Here is a 25,005-nt window from a genome sequence, read left to right on the forward strand (position 1 = left end):
CAAATACCACCTTTGACTCACCACAGAATGGGGTGACAATGGGGATTTTGCAGTATCCTTCCCCTGCCATTTCCACCAAGCCATGGCCACCAAGCCACACCCACAGAATCTGTAGTAAAAAAAAAAATTGGATTTTACCACTGCCTTAAATATCATTTTCAATTCTGCTCAGTTGTTATTTCCCACAATTAAATCTTTTTCTTCAGTTTTCTGCAGAAGTGTGCTTCTATGGGGGGGGGGGGAGCAATCTTTTCTCATCTTCAAATGCTTTACTGGCATCTCTTCTCTCTTTCTTGTGTTTCTCATATCCCTTCTCTATTTCTGCTCTTTTCCTTAATTTTATCCAGGCCAAAGCTGCTTCCTCCTCTCTTTGCAAACCCTTTGAAAAATACTCTTTTTTTATGTGCAATATCAGCTAAAAACAAAAGAGACCTCTGCATACCCTATCTTCTTGCTCAAAAAAAGACATTGTCTGTTTGTCTTTATTCTAGGCACTAACACTTATAATATGGTTGCTCGGAGACCTGGTTACTAAAAGCTTAGACTTCAGCTTATCGTTCACTAAAATTATTCTTGTAGACCTATTGTATTGTCATGGCTTATTTGTTTCTCAGAAAAGCCCAACCCCAAATGAAGCAGAACATTTCAGAGTGCAAAGAATAGATTAATCAAAGGCTTTTGAATGTACTGTGACTGACACCCCCCCACGGCCCCAACCCTAATGACCCTTAAGCACAATGAATGCTGCTCAAACATTCCAACAAAATGATAACAACAAATTCTAAGAAATTAATTGAGGGTAAAGTGGGTTCCTAGATCGAGGTATTATGAAATTAGGACAATAGGCAAGTCTAGGATTGCCAGGTAATTTATTATGAGAATATTTCATATCTCATGTGGGTAGATTCAATTAAAGAAAGACTTAGACTGATGAGGGGCCAGTATAATCACAACCTAGGCACAGAATCTGCTGAATGACTTGGGCCAATCCCTATCTCTTAGAACTAGAAAACAAGCAAGGGCAAGTCACTTTCAAGAAAAGTTGTCAAGAAAACTTCAGGAACTAGTCCAAGTAGTCAGAAGGTGTAAAAAAGCCTATTGTATACGCACATACTGAAGAAGGAAAATTTGGGGACAAGTAGTATGGTCACGTGAAAGTAGGACCAGGGCCAAATATCTATCTATCTATCTATCTATCTATCTATCTATCTATCTATCTATCTATCTATCTATCTATCTATCTGATCCGATTTGGTTTGATTTAATATGATATGATTCGATTCGATTTATATGGTCCCCCTCTCTGAGGACTTGGGGTGGCTTACAGCATATAAAAGAATACAATGTCTTAAATCCAATTAATCTAAAATCCGCAATTATTAAAAAAATCAAGCATTCCCACTCAGACAAAAAGCTTAGACTTATATTCAAGTCCATCCTCAGGAATCACTGGATTACTTTGGAAAATCATTTTATCATTACTTAACCTACCTATATATGAATAAGAATAAATTATATTAAGGAAATGGAATGGGTGAATGTAGATGAAATAAACCACCATTTATTTACAGTTTCGAGACACCTTTGAACTTCCCTAAATATAGTAACAACATTTTTGAAAAAAAATCAATTAATTAATAAATCATATTGGTATTAGTCTATGGGACCTGCCTTTTGACATATTAAAGTATATACATTTATCTATCTATCTATCTATCTATCTATCTATCTATCTATCTATCTATCTATCATCTATCTATCTATCTATCTATCTATCATCTATCTATCTATCTATCTATCTATCTATCTATCTATCTATCTATCTATCATCTATCTATCTGTTCTGTCTGGGTCACTCCGGAAGCCAAGACCAACCCAAAAAGAGAACCCTGACACACCGGTAAAAGGCAAAGGCAGTTTATAAAATTCAAGAAAAACACAGGTAACAGAAAATGTCCTTACAAACAGGAAAATGCTGTATCTTCAAATTTATCCACGAAGGCAAAAGTCCATGCAGCAATACAGGATTCTTGCTGCCAAGACGAGGCTGTAGATAGCAGACCTACACCTCCCACGGGTCTTCCAAACTGCTGGGCCACAAGCCAGGAACAGAGACGCCAAGAACAAAGCAGGACACTGTAACTCCAACTGATAACACTCCACATGGCTTCAAGGGCTTGCCTGCCTTTTAAACCCTGCTAAGGAGGACCACACCCAAGCCCAGCTGTTCCTAATTCAGTGCTGATAATACTTCTTTAATTGCTCCGTTCTTTGATCTGAATGTCTCTGTCGCATGTCAATGACGGCTTGTGCTTCATCACCTAATGACTCCAAGCTACTGGCTGGGGAGAGGCCCCCCCCCCCCGGGGCTCTCATGCTGTTCTCCTTCGTCGCATTCCTGACTTTCCTCTCCCCCGTCCGACTGCTCAGCCCCCTCCTCTTCGCTGTCATCCTCCTCTGGGCATGGAGCCAGCAGAGACACAGCCGGCCCCTGAGCAGGCTCAGGCTGAACCACAACACTATCTATCTATCTATCTATCTATCTATCTATCTATCTATCTATCTATCTATCTATCTATCACATTTGTATGACGCCCTTCTCCGAAGACTCGGGGCTCAAAGAAATAAAGGGAACACTTAAACAACACAATATAACTCCAAGTAAACCAAACTTCTGTGAAATCAAATTGTGTACTTAGGAAGCAACACTGATTGATAATCAATTTCATATGCTGTTGTGCACATTCAATTTTGTACAGAACGAAGTATTCAATGACAATATTTTGTTCATTCAGATCTAGGATTTGCTATTTGAGTGTTCCCTTTATTTTTTTGAGCAGTATATTTCTCTAAGCTCTAGGAAGGAGGCAATGGGAAAAGGAAGCCAGAGGGAACACAACATGTATTTGGTGTATTGATGTATTGTATCTGGGAAGCTGGTTTGGTTGAACTCAGAAAATAGAGTCTGGCTTTATACAAGTGATTTCGTCTGGTAAACATCCCAAAAGTGCTTTTTAAGAGGCAACTGGACTTTCTTGTTTTTCCTTGAAGACTCATCTAAGAATCTTTTTCAGCTCTGACTGGATGTAATCTAAATATACATCCTGCCATTCCCACATCCAGTCAGAGTTGAAGAAGCTTCTTGGATGAGAAGCAAAACGTCTTCAAAGAAAAACAAGAAAATCTAGTTGGCTCTTGGAAAAAAAAAGCACTTTGGGGGCAACCATGACCTGGATGAGTAAGAATGTCCATAGACATCTTGTGAAGTTTTCCTACAGCAGCATAGCATATCTGCATTTATCTCCATTTGATTATGTATAAGGTCTTTTTTGAATCATGCTTTTGTAACACTATTCATCATTTATTTAATGTGTCAATGCAGAAGGCACTGACAAAAATCTAGAACTCCACATTCTCTGGTTCTTGGGTTAGTATTGTTCTTCAATTCCTGGCAGATTTTTCCAGAAAGGACTCTATGAATGGAAGCAGGAAGGACATCAGTTTTCTAGTCCTCTTTTTTATTAATTAATTAATTTTCCACTTTTAAAAAAGAAAACACAATAGTAAGTACAAAAGAAAATCAAAGAAAATTAAATTAATAGTAGTATATACAGATATTAGTGTTATATTAGCATTAAAGTCACTATATTTATATTACCATATATTAATTATACACCAGATATAATTTGTCTCAAGTATATAAATTAGTACATGCTTTTTTCCATTAACAAATTAATTTCATACAAAGAAACATTTGGACAGGGAACGGAAGGCACGCTGGTGCACTTATAAACCCCCCTTACTGATCTCTTAGGAATCTTAGGAATCTAGTGTCCATTCATATTCTGTGGTGTTTCATAAGACTACTCAACAGGAAGCTAGTTTAGGAGGGAAGAGGAAGAAATTGAAGAGGAATCAGCAAAATATATTCCTCCCTTTTCCTTCTATTCATAAAGGTTTCTGATAAGGATGTCTTGTCCAACTACTAAAAACAAAACAAATAAATTGGAATGATTTCTTCAGTTGGGTAGATTCCTCCTCTCCATTTATACAGTATGTTGCTCATGTTGAAAGGGTTATATGAACCAGAACTAGGTGCAAGGGATAAGCAAAGTTGTAATGACAGTCATGATTGCATAATTGAAACTGCCATATTGACATATCCCAACCCCTTCTCAAGTCTCTATGAGAGAAATTACAGAAATTTCAGTACAACAGAAATTTATTACAGAAGTAATAAAGAGTATACAGAGTATTACAGAAATTTAAACTCAGGAAAACAATACTAAATTCAGCCTCCAACATAGGAGCAGAATGCTTTTCGGAGTCAAGCCTCCCGTTTTTATGGTTCTTCTGCTATTATTAATATTTTTACTCTTTGAGAGCTCAAAAAGTATTGCAATTATGAAGTTACAATATGTCATTAAAGTGGGTTACCCAATTTTGTTTTATCCTTTTAAAAATGCCTTTACACAAAACTTTACACAGACTGGGAAATACACATTTCCCAGTCTGACATTTTTATATTTATTTATTTATTTTTTATTTTATTTATTTATTTTGTCCAATACACAATAATACACAATGAAGGTTATAGAGGATATAGTAGAGAAGAAATATGAGATATAGGAGAGACAATAGGACAGGGGTCGGAAGGCACTCTAGTGCGCTTATGTATGCCCCTTACTGACCTCTTAGGAATCTGGAGAGGTCAACCGTGGATAGTCTAAGGGTAAAATGTTGGAGGTTAGGGGATAATACTACAGAGTCCAATAATGAGTTCCACGCTTCGACAACCCGATTACTAAAGTCATATTTTTTACAGTCAAGTTTGGAGCGGTTAATATTAAGCTGAAGTAGTCTTTGACAGGCAGGACAGTGCAGTATACAATCTTGTGGGCAATACTTAGATCATGTTTAAGGCATCATAGTTCTAAACTTTCAAGACCCAGGATTGTAAGTCTAGTTTTGTAGGGTAGTATTCTGTTTTGAGTGGAGGAGTGAAGGGCTCTTCTTGTGAAGTATCTTTGAACATTTTCAAGGGTGTTTAAGATTCTACCATTTTATCCTTTCCCAGTGAAATGTCGGGGATACGACCACTGTATAGAATTTTGGTTGCTTACCCCTGCCTACAGTTTTTAAAATAAAATATTATGTAGCTTCATGAAACTTTTGGACACAGTGATTGCCTGAATTTGTGTCTAACAGAGGCCCATCATACTTGCACAATTAGATGTCACGAGAAAATAAGAATGGGAGCTTTCATGCAAAGGCAATAAGAACAGCGGGTCTAAGTGGAGGAGTCATTTCCCATGTAGCTGAGCAACGATGTATAAGTCATTAAAATAGCGGTTGTGTAATGTAAATTTTTAAACCTTTACCTCTTTTTAATTTAGGTTGTAACAGTATTAGCAAACCTGTCTGTGCTGGACCAGTGTGCTTCAGAAATAATCCAACAAAATGGTATGTTTTGGCATACTCACAAAAGATTTACACATGTGAAAACAAAATTGAAATACTATCCTTCAGCTAAACAGCATTTAATGTAACACTATACACCAGGATTACTAAAGATCGAAACCTATCTGTTTTTGAGACAAAATTCTGCATTTTCACATTTCCAAATCTCAGAATCCTGACCAAGATTCAAATTACATCATTTTCATTCTGAAATACCTATAGGCAGGACTCTGCAATTTCAAAATCATATCTTTTTTTCTATTTCAGATACATGGAATGATGATTACTAATGATTTGTAACACAATTTCTGTTGAGTTTGAATTCTGAGCTCCTTTATAGTTAATTATGCATGCTGGTTTCAAAACTGTAGTTAGTTTTCTTCTATCACGTCAAGATTTTTCTCTACATCAAGATTTAAAGGTCACTGGGGCACGGTATCAAGGTAGATGGGATATGATGGCTCACTATTGTTGGAGCATCAAGAGAGAATGTCCACAGATTAAACACTCCAGGAAAAGCTATAAGTGAAAACTTTTACCTTAATATGTATAATTACCATTCGATAAAAAAACAACTATTTGTATGAACACAATTTAACTTGCAGTAACCATTATAACCTTTGTATGAATAAAATTATACTTTGCAAAGCTTTTACTTTAGTTTACTTTTTTTGAGGGTATCTTATATCTGGAGGGTATCTTATATCTGGACCGGGAGTCACTGTTCACAGTCACTCACGCCCTCATCACCTCGAGGCTCGACTACTGTAACACTCTCTACATGGGGCTATCTTTGAAAAGTGTTCGGAAACTCCAGATCGCGCAGAATGCAGCTGCGAGAGCAATCGTGGGCTTTCCCAAAAATGCCCATGTCACACCAACACTCCGCAGTCTGCATTGGTTGCCGATCAGTTTCCAATCACAATTCAAAGTGTTGGTTATGACCTATAAAGCGCTTCATGGCACCGGACCAGATTATCTCCTGGACCGCCTTCTGCCGCACGAATCCCAGCGACCAATTAGGTCCCACAGAGTGGGCCTTCTCCGGGTCCCATCAACTAAACAATGTCATTTGACGGGACCCAGGGGAAGAGCCTTCTCTGTGGCGACCCCGGCCCTCTAGAACCAACTCCCTCCAGAGATTAGAATTGCCCCCACCCTCCTCGCCTTTCGTAAGCTTCTTAAAACCCACCTCTGCCGTCAGGCATGGGGGAACTGAGATGTTCTTTCCCCCTGGGCCTCTACAGTTTATGCATGATATGTTTGTATGTATGTTTGGTTTTATAAATAAGGGTTTTTAGTTGTTTTATTATTGGATTGCTATTTATTGTTTTTATCACTGTTGTTAGCCATCCCGAGTCCACGGAGAGGGGCGGCATATAAATCCAATAAATAAATAAATAAAATAAATCTTATAGCTTAAAAAGTTGACATGATAGACAAAAACTCTGGTTATTTTTGGATCCAGAGGCCAAAAGTTAGTTGAAAACAAGTCATAGATTTAAGACAATGAAATTGCTGTTCCCCAGATTATTGTTATACTTCCCTATTTTGGGAAATGTGCTAGTGAAGAAACAGAGAGATGCCATCTTTCTCTACTGCTTCACTGTAGAATTCCTCATATAACGTCACTCAAGCTGCTTTTGAATATAGACTTAACATTCTTATTAATGCAATCTCTTACACCCAAAAGTTTCCTTGACAACAGTTGACCATCTCTTTCTAATTCTTGCCTGATGAAATGGCAGAAAGAAGCAGTTTGCTGTTGTAGGATTGTCAGCAAGTAGGGCTTATCCAAACCAGATATCAACTCCAGGAAAGAACCATATCTTCCCCTTACCTGCCTTTTCTTCTAGTCTAGAAGAGATGATTTTGTGGTTAGGAGAAGTGGCAAGTGAAGGAGGGGATGAGTTCTGACAAATAGTTATACTGAAGTTCTTGCCATTTGTCAGAACTGTCATCCATGCTATTGGTGGATGCTTTTCCACCTCTGGTTTGTGACATTAATGGCTAAAGTCATAACAGAGGATTGGCAATAGAAGCAGCTAAATCTCTGCTGCTTAAGTAAGTTTTTAAAATTACCACTTCTCCTTTTTATACATGGAATAATGATGGGAGATTATACCTTTAGGCAGAATTTGAAAGAGCAGTGTTGTGCATATCGGGGATTTAGCTTTGTCCATTGCAATTATGTTGGCTTGGTTTATGTGTTGCTTCATCTTCAACTATAACATTTGTAGCAACAATTCTTTTTAATGTTTTCCTTGGATAATTGACAGCAATATTTTACACTTTTCTTAGGTATTCAAGTTTTAATGGAAATGCTGTCTGAAAAATCACCATTTGGGAATTCACCCGAAAGAGCTGCTTGTGAACAAGTTCAACAAAAAGCCGCAGTGACACTTGCTCGGCTTAGCCGTGATCCTGAAGTAGCTAATTCAGCCATAAAACTCAACTGTACGTATTTAAATGATTTGATACATCAAAGGGACAATATTTAGTCCAGTGTTGGCTGAATGCTACTTTTCTCCATATCGTATCAACTACATATCAACTAAGAACCAATCTATTTTGCAGTACTTGTCGTTCACTTTTTTAAAAAAAATCTGTTTTACAAAATCATCCGATGATTGCCCCAACTGGCAGCTTGGAGTTCAGTTACCAATACAAATAACCCTTGATTTATGATGGTAATGGAGCTTGCCCATTATGGTTATAAGTTGTGACAATCATAAAGTTGTCCTGTGGCCAACCTAATTTTACAACCTTTTTTTTTGTGGTGGTCATTAAGTGAACAAATTGTTTAGTATGGACTGGTTTTGTAGAAAATAAATCCCATCTTTTAGCAAAAACCTGTAAAACTTGGTCACATGATCACTGGGTGCTGCAAATGGCCAAAATACATCTGATTGCCAAGCACTTAAAAAGCAGTTAGCCATTGTAAGCAGTCCTGGGGAGATCCTTATAACTTTGAGGACTACTTACATGAACCTTTTTTGTTGCTCATAACAATGAATTTGTGCATGCTAACCTAGATGCCCAACAAAATGATACAATGTGGTTCACAGAAAACTCAGTACTAGATCTCAAAGGTGAGAATGGGACTCTTCTAGATAAAGAAAAAAGAAATTTATCATTGAATAAACTAAGTCTGAAATGCCTGGATAAAGATTCACTGGCTTTGCAAAGAGAATTATGAATTCTCTTAGTGTTTATAATTTGTGCTGTGTAAAAATAAGTGGTGTTATTTTTCTTGCTTGCTTTTTTTAACATCACTTTTTATAGCATTACATTATTTGGACTGAAATGGATAAATCTAGAAAATATACCACAGAGAATAAATTGTTGATCAATGTTCTCTTCAAATCATTTTTAGGTATTCCACATCTCATACAACTTTGCAGGTCTCCCGTTGAAAGAAATAACAGCGATTCTGTTCTTGTTGCTTGCTTGGTAAGGGCATCGACCTGTCCCCTCTTTTCTTTTCTTTCATTTTATTCTGATGTTGAGACATCCATGATCAAAAATTCCCTTTGGCTGGAAAGGTAGGAGAGCTAATCTTGGCAGATTTCAGCCTTCTGATTCACATATGTGGCACATTGCTCAACAGTAGTAATTGTGAAAGGGATCTTGGAGTCCTAGTGAACAACCATTTAAATATGAGCCAGCAGTGTGCAACAGCTGCCAAAAAAGCCAACACAGTTCTAGGCTGCATTAACAGAGGAATCAAGAGAATCAAGATCACATGAAGTGTTAATGCCACTTTATAAGGCCTTGGTAAGGCCACACTTGGAATACAGCATCCAATTTGGTCGCCACGATGCAATAAGGATGTCGAGATGCTAGAAAAAGTGTAGAGAAGAGTGACAAAGATGATTAGGGGACTGCAGCCTAAAACTGGGCATGGACCAGGGGAGACATGATAGCAGTGTTCCAATATCTCAATGATTGCCACAAATAAAAAGGAATCAACCTATTCTCCAAAGCACCTGAGGGTAGAACAAGAAGCAATAGGTGGAAGCTGAACAAGGAGAGAAGCAACTTAGAACTAAGGAGAAGTTTCCTGGCAGTTAAAACAATTAATCCATGGAACAGCTTGCCTCCAGAGGTTGCGAATGCTCCAACAGTGAAGGTTTTTAAGAAGATGTTGGATAACCATCTTTCTGATGTAGGGTAGGGTTTCCTGCCTAGGCAGGGGTTTGGACTAGAAAACCTCCAAAGCCCTTCCAACTCTGCTGTTATTATTCTTAACATCCCTCACTGTTGAGAAGATTCCTTAAGCCATCCAGATCAGATCTGCAACAGACAGGAACATAATTTATCTGTAAAGCAATACATTGAGTTCCATATTGTCAGATGTTGTAAGAGTATTTGCCAGTAAAAGATATTCCTCTGTCTATTGGTCACCTTCTCCTCAGTTATGTTCTACAGGGGCATATACGTTTTTTAAAAAGAGAGAAAATACACTTTGTTGTGGTTGTCAATAAAGCAAATATATGTTTCATAACATCAGATACTAATCTTTTGAGCACATTTGACATACTATGTATTGATAAATTGAATCTGCAAGTTTTATTGTGATCTGGCTCCTTTCTGTCCTTAAAACCAGTCCATTTTAGACAAATATGCCTTCAGGAGATTATCACTAATGAAGGTTTTCAAAGTTAAAATCTTAAAGTTTAGTAGTCTGAGATCATTTTCTTTTCAATGAAAATATATTTTATCAGATTGCTACAAGGGATGTCTAGCCTTCTGCAACTTCCCATCTCATAATATTGTAAAATAATTTCTGTAACAGCTGCCTTATTTTAATGAAGATAAGTAAGCAATGTTTGTTTCTGCAAAAGAGATTTGCATTCAATTTTTTTGTCTCCACATGGCTGGAAATAAGATGGTTTATTATTTGTAATGTTATAAACTTGCAGTCATCCATCAAAATAGAAGCATTATATGTTAATAATTGCACACAAATAATTCTTATCTTAATTTTAGGCTTGCCTAAAGTTGCATTATAAATCCACAATTCACCTTCAGAATCCTTCACTGGCACAAAGTCTCTAGCCTTCTACTGGAAAGTGCATTGGGGGTTTGGGGCCTAGAACACTCTTACACAACATGGTTCAAATTATATTACTTTATTTAAAAGATTCACTTTGTTTGCTTGTATAATAAGAACAAACCATTTTCCATCCCATTATTGATCCAAGGAGTTTGAAGTATACAGTTGTTACTGTAGACAATGCTGATACATAATCAATGCAACCTAAGTGAAGGATAAGCTGAAGTTATTTTATGGAGTTCCTAAATATATTGGCTGTAAAAAGAATGGAGGTGCAATGATGACTTTAGTTCAGAAGGGAAAGCAGGCAGATTCTGAGCATTATGTTGGCCTGCTCCAATATGAAATATATCCTTCATTAATTTCCTTGTTGGAAGTAGCATACAAAGAAAAAGAAATTATGAAACAGAAATCATGAAATAGCATATGCACCTATCAGATCTGGCTCTTCTATTGGACATTTGCCTCATCTGACTATGTCAGGATGTCAGGAAATGGTAGAAGAGCAACCTTAATGTACCATTTTGCAATAGCAATAGCACTTAGATTTAAATACCACTCTAAAGTGCTTTACAGCACTCTGAGTAACTTCCAAGATCAGCATATTGCCCCCAACAATCTGGGTTCTCATTTTACTAACCTTGGAAGGATGGAAGGCTGAGTCAACCTTAAGCCCATCAGGATCAAACTCCAAGCTGTGGTCCAAGTTAGCCTGCAATACTGCATTCTAACCACTGGGTCACTAATGCTCCCGTATGACTTTCCTGCCTGAATTAAGGTACTTGATAGCCTCAGTTATTGGAAAATGCTGGAAGTTGTACCTGGAAGTTTGGTAATTGTTACAGTAATTGTGGATCTTTTCCTTGCCAAGGCACCAAAAGAAAAAAGAAAAAAAGATCCTGATCTATTCTACTTCTCAAACTCTATAGAGTGTCTCAACAAGATAGAATCTATATAAATTAATCTAGTAAATGCAACATTTATGACCTGCAGGACCCAAGTGATTTGAAAAGTTCTCTTTTGTGAAAAAAATAATCCTTTTAATTTATTTAATTAAAATAGCAATAGCAATAGCATTTATTTATATACAGTGATCCCTCGATTAGCACGGTCTCGATTAGTGCGAAACGCTGCAACGCGGTTTTTCAAAAAATATTAATTAAAAAATACTCCACGGTTTTTTTGCTATACCACGGTTTTTCCCACCCTCAGAGTCACTTCTCTGTCTCTTTCTTTCCTGTCACTATGCTTCAATCATTTTCTCATTTCTCTTTTTTCTCCCCTTTTTTCTATCATTTCTCTCTCTCTTTCTTCCTCTCTCACACTCTCTTCCTCCCTTCTCTCCCCCCCCCCTCCACTTGCCCACGAGAAGGAAAAAAGCAACCTCTGCCGGGCAGCTCCCCTTGTGCCCCCGCTTTGTGCCTGCCTCTTTTGGGGATTTTTTTTCCTTTTCTTTTTTGCGCTGGCGGCGGGAGCTGTTGGGGAGGGCTCTGCCGGGAAGGCCTCTCAGCTGCAGAGCCGAATGGGGGCGGAGGCAACAGCGGAGCCCGGCGCTGGGGCCATGCGAGGCTGTTCATCCAGGGGGGCGTGGACTGGCAAGTCGCCCTCCTTTCTCTCTCTTTCTCAAGATCGCTTGCCGCTTGCCTATTGCAGCGAAGGAGGCGAAGCAAGGCTCCAAGCTGCAAAGCGGCAAGCGGCAAGCGATCTTGGGGTTTCCCCTTTGCCTGGGTGGCGGGAAGACCAAGGGAAGGTTCCTTCAGCCGCCCAACACCTGATCCGCTCCGCAGCGCGGCAGCAGCGAGGAGCCGAAGATGGGGTTTCCCCTTTGCCTTTACCCCATCTTCGGCTCCTCGCTGCTTCCGCGCTGCGGAGCAGATCAGCTGTTGGGCGGCTGAAGGAAACTTCCCTTGGTCTTCCCCGCCGCCCACACGCAAACTCCACCATCTGCGCATGTGCGGCCATGAAAAAAATGGCGCACATGCACAGATGGTGGTTTTTACTTCCGCATCCAGTATAACGCGGAAATCGGTTAGCGCGGGAGGTCTTGGAACGTAACCCCCGCGCTAACCGAGAGATCACTGTACCGCTTCACAGTGCTTCACAGCCCTCTCTAAGTGGTTTACAGAATCAGCATATTGCCCCAACAATCTGGGTCCTCATTTTACCCACCTTGGAAGGATGGAAGGCTGAGTCAACCCTGAGATGGTGAGACCTGAAAATAACATTTGTATTAGCAATTACATACGGACATTTAAAACAATGCTGTTAGGGAAGGGCAGCATTCAGTTTGGGGCACAGTTCAGGAACTCAAAGATAAGCCCTTTCCTCCCCTGCCTTCTGGATTCCTGTAAACAATTGCTGCCCTTTTCTAATTAATTCAAGTGAACCAACTGACCAAGCTACTGACATGCATAGCACCAAGATTAGCCTTCACTGGGAGGTAAACAGCACAAGGAACTTTCACTGAACTTCAAAATATGAGTCTGTTCTCAATTAGATTTATATAGCATTGTCTAAAGCAGGGTTCATTCTAATTAAGATTAACATTTTAAAAGTGTCGTCACATTTTCTTGTAGGCAGCTTTACGGCGGTTAGCTGTGATGAGCCCTGATGGTCTTCAAGAATCAGATTTCCAGCAGTTGGTGAAGCCCAGGCTTGTGGATTCCTTCCTGCTTTGTACCAACATGGAAGAAAGCTTTGTTTAAGCCAATACAACTTTATTATTAATGTTATTCATGATTGGGTAACTGATTGACTGCTTATGATTAATTTATTATAAGAGCTAACAGAAAAAAATGCCACTTCACATTTCTGATCCCTATGAAAAATGCTCTCTACCTCTTCTAGGTTTGCACATTATAAATATAATAATTTAAATTACATAAATAAATAAATTATACAGAATGAGAGATAAGTCCACTTCCACAGTCATTCCCCACATGATTTGATATCAGCCACCAATGATTTACTTTTGGGGTGGAAACAGCAGTGTGATTAAGAGATAGAAGTCAAGCAAGGGACAGGGATTGCTAATCCATAACTCTGTGGGGCTATAAACAGATTTCATACTTCTTTTTTTGGGACCTGTGGAAAATTGTTGGAATATTTTTTATAGAGAATAGAAAACTAATATATAAACAAGGGATAGGTTCACATACATGGTGCGAAGTGGCATTTTATATCATGAATTCAGCTGAATTTCCTCAAGTAGAATATTATTTTAGAATTAATAGTTGATGTGATTGCAGGGCACACATTAGGATTGGCAAAAGCTCATCAAAGTGCCTTTTCAGGTTGCTACATAAATCTGAGTAGCCTCAGATGTATACCAAAGTTTTCTCATGGCCAAGCCATACTGAAGCAATGCCTCCAGGACTTTCCATATTTTTTCCATGGTCTTATATTACCAGTCTCAAAAAAGCAAAGAATAGTTATCCATTTTGATAGGAGCTTATGGTGACATTTGCTTTTTCAAGCTGAAGCACTGTTCCTTCAATCAGATAGTCATCACAACAGACATCTATGGAGAATTTTAGTCATCCAGGTCATGGTTGTCCCAAAGGTGCTTTCTCAAGAGGCAACTGACTTGTTTTTCTGTGAAGATGTTTACTTCTCATCCAAGAGACCTCTTCAGCTCTGACTAGAAGGTGGATTAATTCCCCACAATCTAGTCAGAGCTAAAAGAAGTTTCTTGGATGAGAAGCAAAGGTCTTCAAAGAAAAACAAGAAAGTCCAGTTGCTTTTGAAAAAGCATCTTTGGGACACAACACATAGTAATTTCATTTTACACAAGCCATATAGAGAGATAATTTAAAGGGCTGGGGGAAGGGAATGAATAACAAAGCTTCTTTTATGAACTCCCAACTCAAATCCCACAAGCTACACACTTGCAAATGGAAGATGCAAGTATGAATGGAAGGGTTTTTCTATGCGCATGTCTGATTTTTCAACATTTTAACTAACTGACGATGCAGATGCCTCGTCAAGGTACAGCTCTCAGTTTTTTGCGATTAGCCATACCATTGGGACTCATAAATGTTTAAATCCAAACCATTTGGATAACATCAGGTTGCTTACTTCCACTCCTCTGATATACATGTGCACCAAAACCTATATATTTTTTAGAATTTTGTAATTTGGCTTACAGCTATGAAAATTTATGTAAAAATGCATCTCTTGACTTCTTGAACACTCTGCACCAAAAAATTATATATTAGATAATAGTTGCAGTGTAATAAGGAAAAATCATCTGGAGGAAATGCACAATCAGGAAAAATACAGAATCACATATGGAACTATTATTGTTTTTTTGTTGAATTGGCTAAGCCACGCACCAAATCCATCTAGTAGATGAAGACATGAAAAAATTGGATAGATTTGAAAAATATTAACACTGCTCCCTCCCCTCCAAAATAAGACATCCTCTGATAATAAGCCCAATCGGGATTTTGAGTGCATGGCAATAAGGCAATATTTCAGGATTCAAAAAAGTATAAGACAGGGTCTTATTTTGGTGGAAACATGCTATACACAGTAGTAGAGAAACTGCCAAGTAGGACAAAACAACTCTAAAATATTCAGTCCAGCATGCTATTTCCTATAATGGCCAAATGCTTTTGTGGCAGTGATGGGGGAGGGGGGGAATGGAGGATGATATTCTTTTGAACTGCTTCATAGATTATTTTCCTTTAATGAAATTTTATACATGTGCATATAGTCCTAAAAGTGTCAATTGTATTGAAATGAAGAAATTTGGAGTAGACAAAGTTTTGGAAGAAAATGTATCTACAGACATACACATATATGTTATCCCTTGACACAGAATTCAGCATTGTAACATTCCTTTAATTTTTTTAAAATTAATTTATATTAATGGCTTTTTATTTGTAGTGTGATTTCAAGCAATCACATTGCAACATATTTAGTATTTATACATGATTTAATATTTGAACTAAAGCAAATTAATACATTTAAGAAGAACATAAATATAGATTTTTTTTTATGCTTTTGAAAAGAACAGCTTAATATAATTGTAGTGCAAAGTTGGTTTATCCAAATATTTTAATCTCCACAAATAAAGAGAAACCAAATTTTTATGGGCAAAATTCAGCACTTACTTAAGCCAGTGGCAACCTTTAATGGTCGCCTATGGCAGTGTTTCCCAATCTTGTCAACTTGAAGATATCTGGACTTCAAATCCCAGAATTCCCCAGCCAGCATTCGCTGGCTGGGGAATTCTGGGAGTTGAAGTCCAAATATCTTCAAGTTGCCAAGGCTGGGAAACACTGGCCTATGGGACAGTTTTTAACATTCACTTTCAATTTTATAGTTGCAAATGCAATGCTTGATCTAAAAAAGAAGAGTCAAGCTATGTATGTGCAGTGACGATAGTTTCCAGAGGATGATGGAGCACATGAATGAAAGTCAAAGTTTTTTCCAAGATCTCCTCTAGCCTTGTTGACTTTGATAAAATTGCCAGGCAACTTTAATTAAAGGCTTCATGGCCAACCCACAGCTCATATATTCAGCACCCCTGAGGATGAGTGGAACTGAAGCATGAAAAGGAGTGTCATTTCAAGGTCAGTGATTCAAAGGCTTGTGGCAAATTGCCAAGAAACTCCTAGTTGACTTCATGTTTTCTGAGGCACATCTTTGCCAGAAATAGTCTTGCATCTCTGATTTCCTGTCAGTTTATCAGAATCATGTTAGATATATATTTAATTCATGGAACAAGCCTGTAAGCATTTAAACACCACATTGTAAGATTGAAAACTAATCCTTTTTTTGTGACTTAACATTTATGTGTACTATTTATATTTGGCTGTGTCTCCAGTATTATTAATTGCATTGAATTAATTTGCATTAATTGCATTGCATTGAAAATCCATGGTTTAATATTGATTTAACTGATCTACAGCATAGAAAAGGATTTATCCCAATCTCCAATTTTGACTCTTAGATCCAAACATAAAGTTTTAGGGATTGGTGTTCTAGGACTAGAAATACAGGGTTAGCTCCTGAGGCAGTCAGAAGTACTCAGGAAAGTCATTAATTTTTCTAGATGAATTCATAATATGTCCTGCAACTACAGTGAAGATCTGTAGTTAAGACTATATTTGGAAATAGACAAATCCACGAAGAACATGCCTTTTAGCAATGTAATAATATAGTTATAATTATGCTTATACTAATCCACCCCGCTTGTTCTGGCAAAAAGGGGCCTACAACAGACCCCATCAGCAAAGGAATTTCAGTTGTGTGATTTAGAGAAAAAACACACATACAAATCTTATATCAGAATTAGTGATGGGCGAACCGAACCCGCACAATTCGGGTCCATACCAAATTTTGCAGTGTTCAGTATGCCGAACACGAACCCGAAGTTTTTGAAACTTCGGGCAAAGTTCGGGGTCGTGTTCGGCGTTCGGAGCTTTGACATCACCAGCAGGTTGCTAAGGACGCCAAGGTGATCACTTCCTGGATTCCATGGAATCCAGGAAGTGATCACCTTGGCGTCCTTAGCAACCTGCCGGTGACATCAAGGCTCCGCCCCGGAATCTCTTCGTGGGAGGGATTCCCCAGCTCCTTCAAAGGGAGGTCTTCATGTAAAAATAAACATTGTTATTTTTACGCAAAAGGACGTCGCAGCGGCGCTGCAAGCAAAGGGCGGTCCTTTTCCTTAAAAATAACAATGTTTATTTTTACATGAAGACCTCCCTTTGAAGGAGCTGGGGAATCCCTCCCACGAAGAGATTTCAGGGGCGGAGCCTTGATGTCACCGGCAGGTTGCTAAGGACACCAAGGTGATCACTTCCTGGATTCCATGGAATCCAGGAAGTGATCACCTTGGCGTCCTTAGCAACGTGCCGATATAAGTGACATCAAAGCTCCATCCCCAGAATCTCTTGGTGGGATTCCCCATTTGGGTTGGGCTTCGGGTTCGGTTCGGGTTCGGACAAATTTTGCGTAAAGTTTCTCCGAACTTGCCGAACCCGAATACCGTTGGGTTCGCCCATCACTAATCAGAGTCATTTTTCAATTTTTTAAAAGAGTCACAATATGTTTCATTATTATTTTTTAAATATAATTTTAACATATTGCACTATGTAACATTCAATGGCCAGTATGACAAAAATGGTCGTTGTATGCTATTCCTTTAACGCTTAAAAATTCTGTCCCCAATGCAACATGAATAATCTATAGCAAGAGGGCAGAATATGAATATCAACACATCCCAGTACAAATTCACCTTCTCCTTATGTCACCTTCCCTGGTCTTTGCCATATTCATTACCTTAAGGCACAAAACATGCTGCTGATATTCTTAACAGACATAACAAGAAGCAGGAATTACTGTACAGGCACAAACTATCTGCAGAGCAAATTATGTGGTCAAATTGATACTGGAATATCAATTTGGAATAAGGAATAAAAAAGGAAAAGGGGGGACATGATCGAAACATTTAAATATGTTAAAGGGTTAAATAAGGTTCAGGAGGGAAGTGTTTTTGATAGGAAAGTGAACACAAGAACAAGGGGACACAATCTGAAGTTTGTTGGGGGAAAGATCAAAAGCAACATGAGAAAATATTATTTTACTGAAAGAGTAGTAGATCCTTGGAACAAACTTCCAGCAGACATGGTTGGTAAATCCACAGTAACTGAATTTAAACATGCCTGGGATAAACATAGATCCATCCTAAGATAAAATACAGGAAATAGTATAAGGGCAGACTAGATGGACCATGAGGTCTTTTTCTGCCGTCAGTCTTCTATATTTCTATGTATCATTCAAATGGACCCAAATTTAAGACCTTAATACCACACATTCAGTATAGCATTTATTCTCCTCATTTAATCAGACTTTTTCTTGGAAAAACTTTGAGACATGTGGCTGTTTATATCTATTTATTAACTAATGTATCTAGGAGAAGGCTTCCATCCAAGCATGAAGCATTTGTAAGATCGCCTGCTGGGAGACAAGTGTCAGCAGATCTTACCTCAGACAGGCTGCTGCTGGGATCAGTCCAAATTTTAATTTGCCTTGAAAGCTGATGGGAGAGAATGAACATAATCATAATGGCCCCCCACCAAGGCAATGGTATGCTACTGGAGTTGTAAAGGAAAACTGAGTAAAGTTCTCTTTAAAAATATTGATCCACATTAAAGCACTTTTCAACTGTTGAAAGCCATTATTTGTTTTGGGAAGTTTAGTATGATGTTAGAAAGTGGTATTATGAATATACCTTAAGTCCATAAATCAGAATCAGAAACTATAATTTGTTTCTGGCTTTCTTGACTGCAGATGTTGTAATACTAACATGGAATAAAAAAAAATTTTTTTTGTCTTTTGGATTCAAAATTTATTCTATCCAAGTTTGCCAAATTAAGGCTTCACTTTTGTTTATGAATATATTATGTACCAGGAAAAAACTGACAGTGGTGAAAATTTGAGAGGTCTAATTATCACTGACATGACTACAGACAACAACGCAACAGGTATAATGGATATGACAGGGTTGCCTCTAACTCATATGAAGCATTTTGAAAAAAAAATCAAGTTGAAGTTTCCCTTATAGGAAACCTACCAATTTTTATTATTTCTAATTTTAAAAAAAAAATGAAAAAGGGATTGAATCATTATCCTTTGCTATCTGTAGACTGCCGGTCTAAGATTCCTAGTTTTCTAACATTGCCTACCATTATAGTTAAAGCTGATGTGAGAATGATTAATTGATTATATATATGCCATCAACTCTTAGTGACCATATAGATCAGTGTTTTTCAACCATAGCAACTTTAAGCAACTTTAATGAACTTCTCCTCCCAGAATTCCCCAGCCAGCCATGTTGAAATCCATACATCTTAAAGTTGCCAGGGTTGAAAAACTTTGATATAGATACATTTTCTACCTGAGATCAGTGAATGACAATGTCTTATTTATCTTTGTCGGCCTACTACAACCTCAAAACAAAAAGGCCCTCATCTTCTAAGATTTGTTATCATCATATATCTTTTGCAACATACTTTTGAAGACAGACAAGTACATTTATGAGATACATCTTCTACTTTTTAATAGATTATACAGTTTTTGTCAGAAGAGCTGATGTGGTTGCTAAGACATCAGTTGTCCTTTGGGTATTATTTTGTATTCTTTATGAGAAACTGCACTGAATCCTATATATACTCAAATATACTGAAATAAATCACTCAATAACTTGATTGTCTGATTCCAAAAAGACAGTAGTAAAGCTGATAAACTAAGTGGTTTGTCATTTCCTTAATTTATCTTTGACATGATTTATCTCTTTCTGATGTCTGCAAGAAATCCCTGGATTTTATTTCCATTTGCGTTTCATTTCAAAGTCAATTAATTCTATCCAAATTTGTGATTCAGTTCTGAGTCAAGTTGAGCTAATTCACTTTATCAATTTCAATTGTGAAAGCAAGCAGATGTTATTTGAAGATATATTCAAGTTCATAAGAATATCTATCTATCTATCTATCTATCTATCTATCTATCTATCTATCTATCTACCTACCTACCTACGAAATGCACATCAAAATTTCCACTCATTATGAAGGCACTTGATTCAACTGAACATGTCAAATCATTTTGGCATTTCAGTTGAAAATTTTGTTTGGAATGAGCAATTTGAACCATTTTTTTTTTAGTCAGATTGTTTTTAATACAAGTATACACATTCCTATATAATCAAGAAGTAATTCCATCTTCTTTTTTGAAATTTATATAATTTGATATATAAGGCCAAATGTTGCATATAGAAAAACATAGCACTATTTCTACCATTGCAGGAGTTACATAAGATAGCTAATAATTTAAAACCAAATGATAGGATAATATAGTCAACTTTATTAGATTCTGTTGTTAGTTCTGAATTAACCTGTCAAAATGAGTATAGCCCAGTGTTCTTGAATTCTAAAGATGGCAAACCAGGTCATAAAATCTACAAAAATCAAGCTACAATAAGACACCAGAAAGAAAGAAAGAAACCTAATATTTAGATTTATGAAAGGTGTAAGATATCCACAATAAAGGCGAGACTCCTCAGAACTAATCCAGTGGCCAATTCTTCCAAGTAGTGATCAGTTTCCAATTACAAAATAAAACTAATCAGTTCTTGTCAATTTTCTCCTTTATATGACCAATCAGTCTAATCAGTCAATTTTCTCCGTTATACACCCAATTTTTCTAAAAAACCTCATTTGTCTGATTTTTGTCTATCTTATTATTGCTGAACATGCTAGTCCCTGTTCTGCCGGGCTCTCTGATAGGAGCCTCCCGAAAATTCAAGGGTACAAATTTCAGACACACACACATTTGAAAATTCAAAACAATGTTCTTTATCACAAAATTCAAAATAAACAAAGCACTCTTTTTGTATTGCAAAGAGCACTCTTCCCAAAACAACGGGGTAGTCTGTACAATTTCCGTTAAGCAGTCATTAAGTACTTAGCTAGCAGCTGTGAAGAAACTTCACACCCCTTCTTCTTCCAACGAAGTGAGACACACACACATACACACACGTTGCTCTGCTTTGGTTTCAAAGGTGTGAAAAAGCAACAAAGTCCAGCAACACAAGATTCCTGACGAACTCTGATCAGATATTCTTCCACAACGGCCAAACGCACATGCTGCTATTTATAGCAGCAGCCCTATTTACTGGAGCCCCACCCAAACACAGGTGGCCTCCCTTATTTCCTGTAATATGTTCTTACTTGGTCTCTTCTACGCATAATTCTGCGCTTGCGTGAGTCCAAAACGTCATCATCTGAATCAATGGAAGATAAGGAAGATTGACTGCCTTGCTGTGTGCCAAGCCCTCCTCTGCCGAGTCACTCCCACCTTCTTCTTCGTCCGAGGAAACTAAACTCTGAACTGATTCTGTGAGCAATAACACAGGCCTGTGACATGTTGAATTTTCCCCTGCATCCACCTCCCCATTCCCTGGGGCAGGAGCTGGGCCAGAACCAACCACAACAGTCCCCTTGGTTTTTTTTTTTAATCCCTCCCTTCTTTTCTCCTTTCCTTCCTGAATGAATGATCTGTTTATTTTAAATATTTGTCTACTACCATTTACTGATTCTTTGGAAAAACACACAAGTATGTGAAAAAGAAAATTAATTTTCCTTTGCTTAAAATTAATATCAAAATAACAATAACAACAGCAGCAGCAGCAACAATAACAACAGGGTTGAAAGGAACCTTGGAGATCTTCAAGTTCAACCCCCTGCTTAGGCAGGAACCCGTACACATTTCAGACAAATGTTTATCCAACAACTTCTTTGAAACTTCCAGTGTTGGAGCATTCACAGCTTCTGGAGGCAAGTTGTCCTACTGATTAATTGTTCTAACTGTCAGGAAATTTCTCCTTAGTTCTAAGTTGCTTCTCTCCTTCCTTAGTTTCCACCCATTGCTTCTTGTTAGCCCAGGTGAATTTCTTTACATAGTACATAGAGACAACTATTGAGAGGAACTTTTCTCTCTATACCCATATATTTTGTTATGATGAATTGATGCCTCAGACCATCTTTTAAAGTCTGAAATTTTTTTAACAAGTGTTTTCACAATTAGAGATAAAATTGTGCTGCACATTGTATTTAATTATCCCTCCCAGAGTATATTGAGTGTTCCTAACTCTGAATTTGGCTTAGAGTATCAAAATTCTACTATAAATTCAAATCCTACTATGATTTAATTATAATGCTGCAAATATTTGAGAGAAAAGCATTGTGTTCTATTGATGAGAAGCTAGTAGAACAAAAACTGACAGCATGTAAAAATGAAATAAAATGAATGAACAAATGATAAGTTTGGTCTCAAATATAAGATATTTATAAGTAATGAACTTGGATCCAGAAAATTAACTGTCATGGGCCTGGTCACCAGCAACAAATGAACTGGTCGCAATTAAACCGATAGTGAAATACTATTTTCAAGATTGAAAATTATGAATATTTAAAGAGAATTGCATTCTGGATTGTCATTGAAACGTATATACACAAAACATATTATTAAAAACAATAATGTAAGTTCTCCATATTTATCTTAATATCTGAAAAAAGCATGGAAACAGATTTCAACAAAATATCCTTATTAATGCAAAGGAGTGCTGCAAATTTGCTTTCTCAAGGTGTTCCATGGAACTTAATCAAATCCTTTATTTTTCACACAATTTTCTCAGGCAAAAGCATCCATTAGCAAAAAGAAAGAAGGAAATAATTCTATTTACAAATTAAGAGGTTTGGAGCATTAGCCTACACCTACATTAAAAGGTATGGAAAGTTTATGACATCACTCCAGTGTAGAGGTGGATTTTAGCAGGTTGTCCAGTACTTGGAAGCAGTAGCAAAAATTTTGAGTAGTTCGGAGAACTGGTAGAGGAAATTTTGAGTTGTTCAAAGAACTGATAAATACCACTTCTGACTGGCTCTGCCCCCATCTATTCTCTGCCTCCTGATTGGGAGGAAATGGGGATTTTGCAGTAATCTTTCCCTGCCACACCACCAACCATGCCCAACAAATCACGCCCACAGAATTGGTAGTAAATTTTTTTGAATTCCACCATTGCTAGTGGTATAACCAGTAGGAGAACCCTTTTGGTGGTGCTGATTTTCCGGCATTAACAAGCAAAAAGCCCAGAAACATCTCCTTTGTTATATTCTGCCAAGCCTGTAAGGATTGTTGGTTTGATTTTAATTTTATGCCTCAGCTCCTCGTTTTTTCAGCGCAATGTTCAAACTACTGTTCTGAAGTGACCAGTTGCTACCATATAACGCCATGCATTTCTGCTTAGAATGGACTTTACTTGAACCCAAAATAATTATCAAGCGAAATTTGAAAAGGTTTTACACTGAGAATGTTCATTTTCTTGCTGTTAATAAACTTTTGGCTCCTTTTTTCTAGTCAATATTTATATGTCTGAAGTTCCAATAATATTTCTTCTGAATGTTGGTGAGCACAAGCTGTAAATTTATTTGCTTCTAGTCCTTGTTGCTTGCTGGGAAGATCAAATATTTCTTATAGGGGGAAAAAAGTAAAAATGTTGATGTAGTTTTCAGCATTTCTTCTTTTTAAGTATTATTTGAGACTTGAACTGTATGAAGTCTCCAAAACCTTTTTTTGAGGTGCTTTTTTTATTAACTCTGCACAAAACATATAATCCAGACTAGTCTTTAAATTGCAGTTATAATTATTATCTTTTTCTGGATGCTTTCATAGTTATTCTATTAAAAAAAAAACTCAACCAGAGATGAATTTTCAAGACAAAACTTACCAAACGAGGCCATATCTCAAAACTGTTGTTTGCAAAATACAGCCCTACTTTTCCATACTTTAAGTATCCGAATTAAAGTCTTCCAGATGCTAAAGATCTCAAGAAGTGAATATAAATTCCAGATCAAGCAATGCCACCTAATGGATAGTGAATTATTTTGACAGGCATCTTTTTTTCATATGTGCTCTTGGACAGTCTTCTCTAAGGTGTCCTGTAGACATCTGAACTTTCTCCTTGAACTTGAGAAGGCTTGCTTTTTCTCGGTCCACTTCAAGGCAGCTGCGAGTCATAGCTTTCTGGAGAGCTTTGACCTTCTCAGCATAACGTTGCTCCTCACCACGGTTTACTGTCCTAGCCCATTTGAGAGCCATTGTGTCCTCAACCTTTGTAAGAGTCATCTTCTTTGTTTTCAGTTTACTCATGATGGAATGTTCTTGCGTTTTTAAAAAAAAGTATAATAAATTCAGGAAAAGAATAACTTCTACCAGATGAAACCTCCCATTTGCTTTGTCTCCCTGCTGGTCTTGGGTTTCATTAAAAAAACAATATTGCATGCATATTTCTGGAAGCTCTGAGGTTAATTATTAGCTCCTTTTCTCTACATTGCTTGTATTGCGTCCCTGCAGTACCATCCTTCTTCTTTAATAAACTTCTTGAAGAGACTAGGAGGAAGACAATGTTTTGTTTTATGCCTGGCTTTGAAAATAACTAACCAAGAGGAGTTTTTTCTAGGATTGGGGAGGAGTTAATTCAGAGCATTTCTTCTTTCTCACTTTTTATTGTATTGAAGAACAAATCTGCATCAATGAATGTTATATAATAAAATGCAACAGGCTACATATATACAAGAAAGAACTGATTATAGAAATAAGCTTAATTAATTGAAGAAAACTAAATTCATTAATAAATTAATAAAGTTCAATCGGTTCACTAGTGGCACATTTTACATAGCATATAGCAGAATATAGCTACTGTAAGAGTAATACAGTATTAGTTGATAAATATCTGAAAGGAAAAATTGTAAGGAAAAATATCCAGAATGATCAGGAAATTTGCTAAAGTCTGCAGTTACAGACTGTTTGTTTGTTTGTTTATTATTTGGATCTCTAGGTCACCTTTCTTCGTAGAGTCAGGGTGGCTTACAAAACAAGAATAAATTGGTTGCCGATCAATTTCCGGTCACAATTCA

General features: G+C 37.3%; 1 protein-coding gene across 1 annotated transcript in view; it reads left to right on the forward strand.

Moving 5' to 3' along the window:
* Nucleotides 1-13,251, forward strand: part of INSC (INSC spindle orientation adaptor protein) — a 123,664-nt gene extending 110,413 nt beyond the window's left edge. Inside the window, exons 12-15 of the mRNA XM_070743927.1 lie at nt 5,397-5,463; nt 7,762-7,917; nt 8,837-8,913; nt 13,096-13,251. Of these exons, the coding sequence (XP_070600028.1) occupies nt 5,397-5,463; nt 7,762-7,917; nt 8,837-8,913; nt 13,096-13,224 (429 nt within the window). The 3' untranslated portion in view covers nt 13,225-13,251. The remainder of the gene's footprint in view (nt 1-5,396; nt 5,464-7,761; nt 7,918-8,836; nt 8,914-13,095) is intronic.
* The last annotated feature ends 11,754 nt before the right edge of the window (nt 13,252-25,005 follow it).

The sequence above is a fragment of the Erythrolamprus reginae genome, chromosome 1 (assembly GCF_031021105.1).
Source record: "Erythrolamprus reginae isolate rEryReg1 chromosome 1, rEryReg1.hap1, whole genome shotgun sequence".
Lineage (NCBI taxonomy): Eukaryota > Metazoa > Chordata > Lepidosauria > Squamata > Dipsadidae > Erythrolamprus > Erythrolamprus reginae.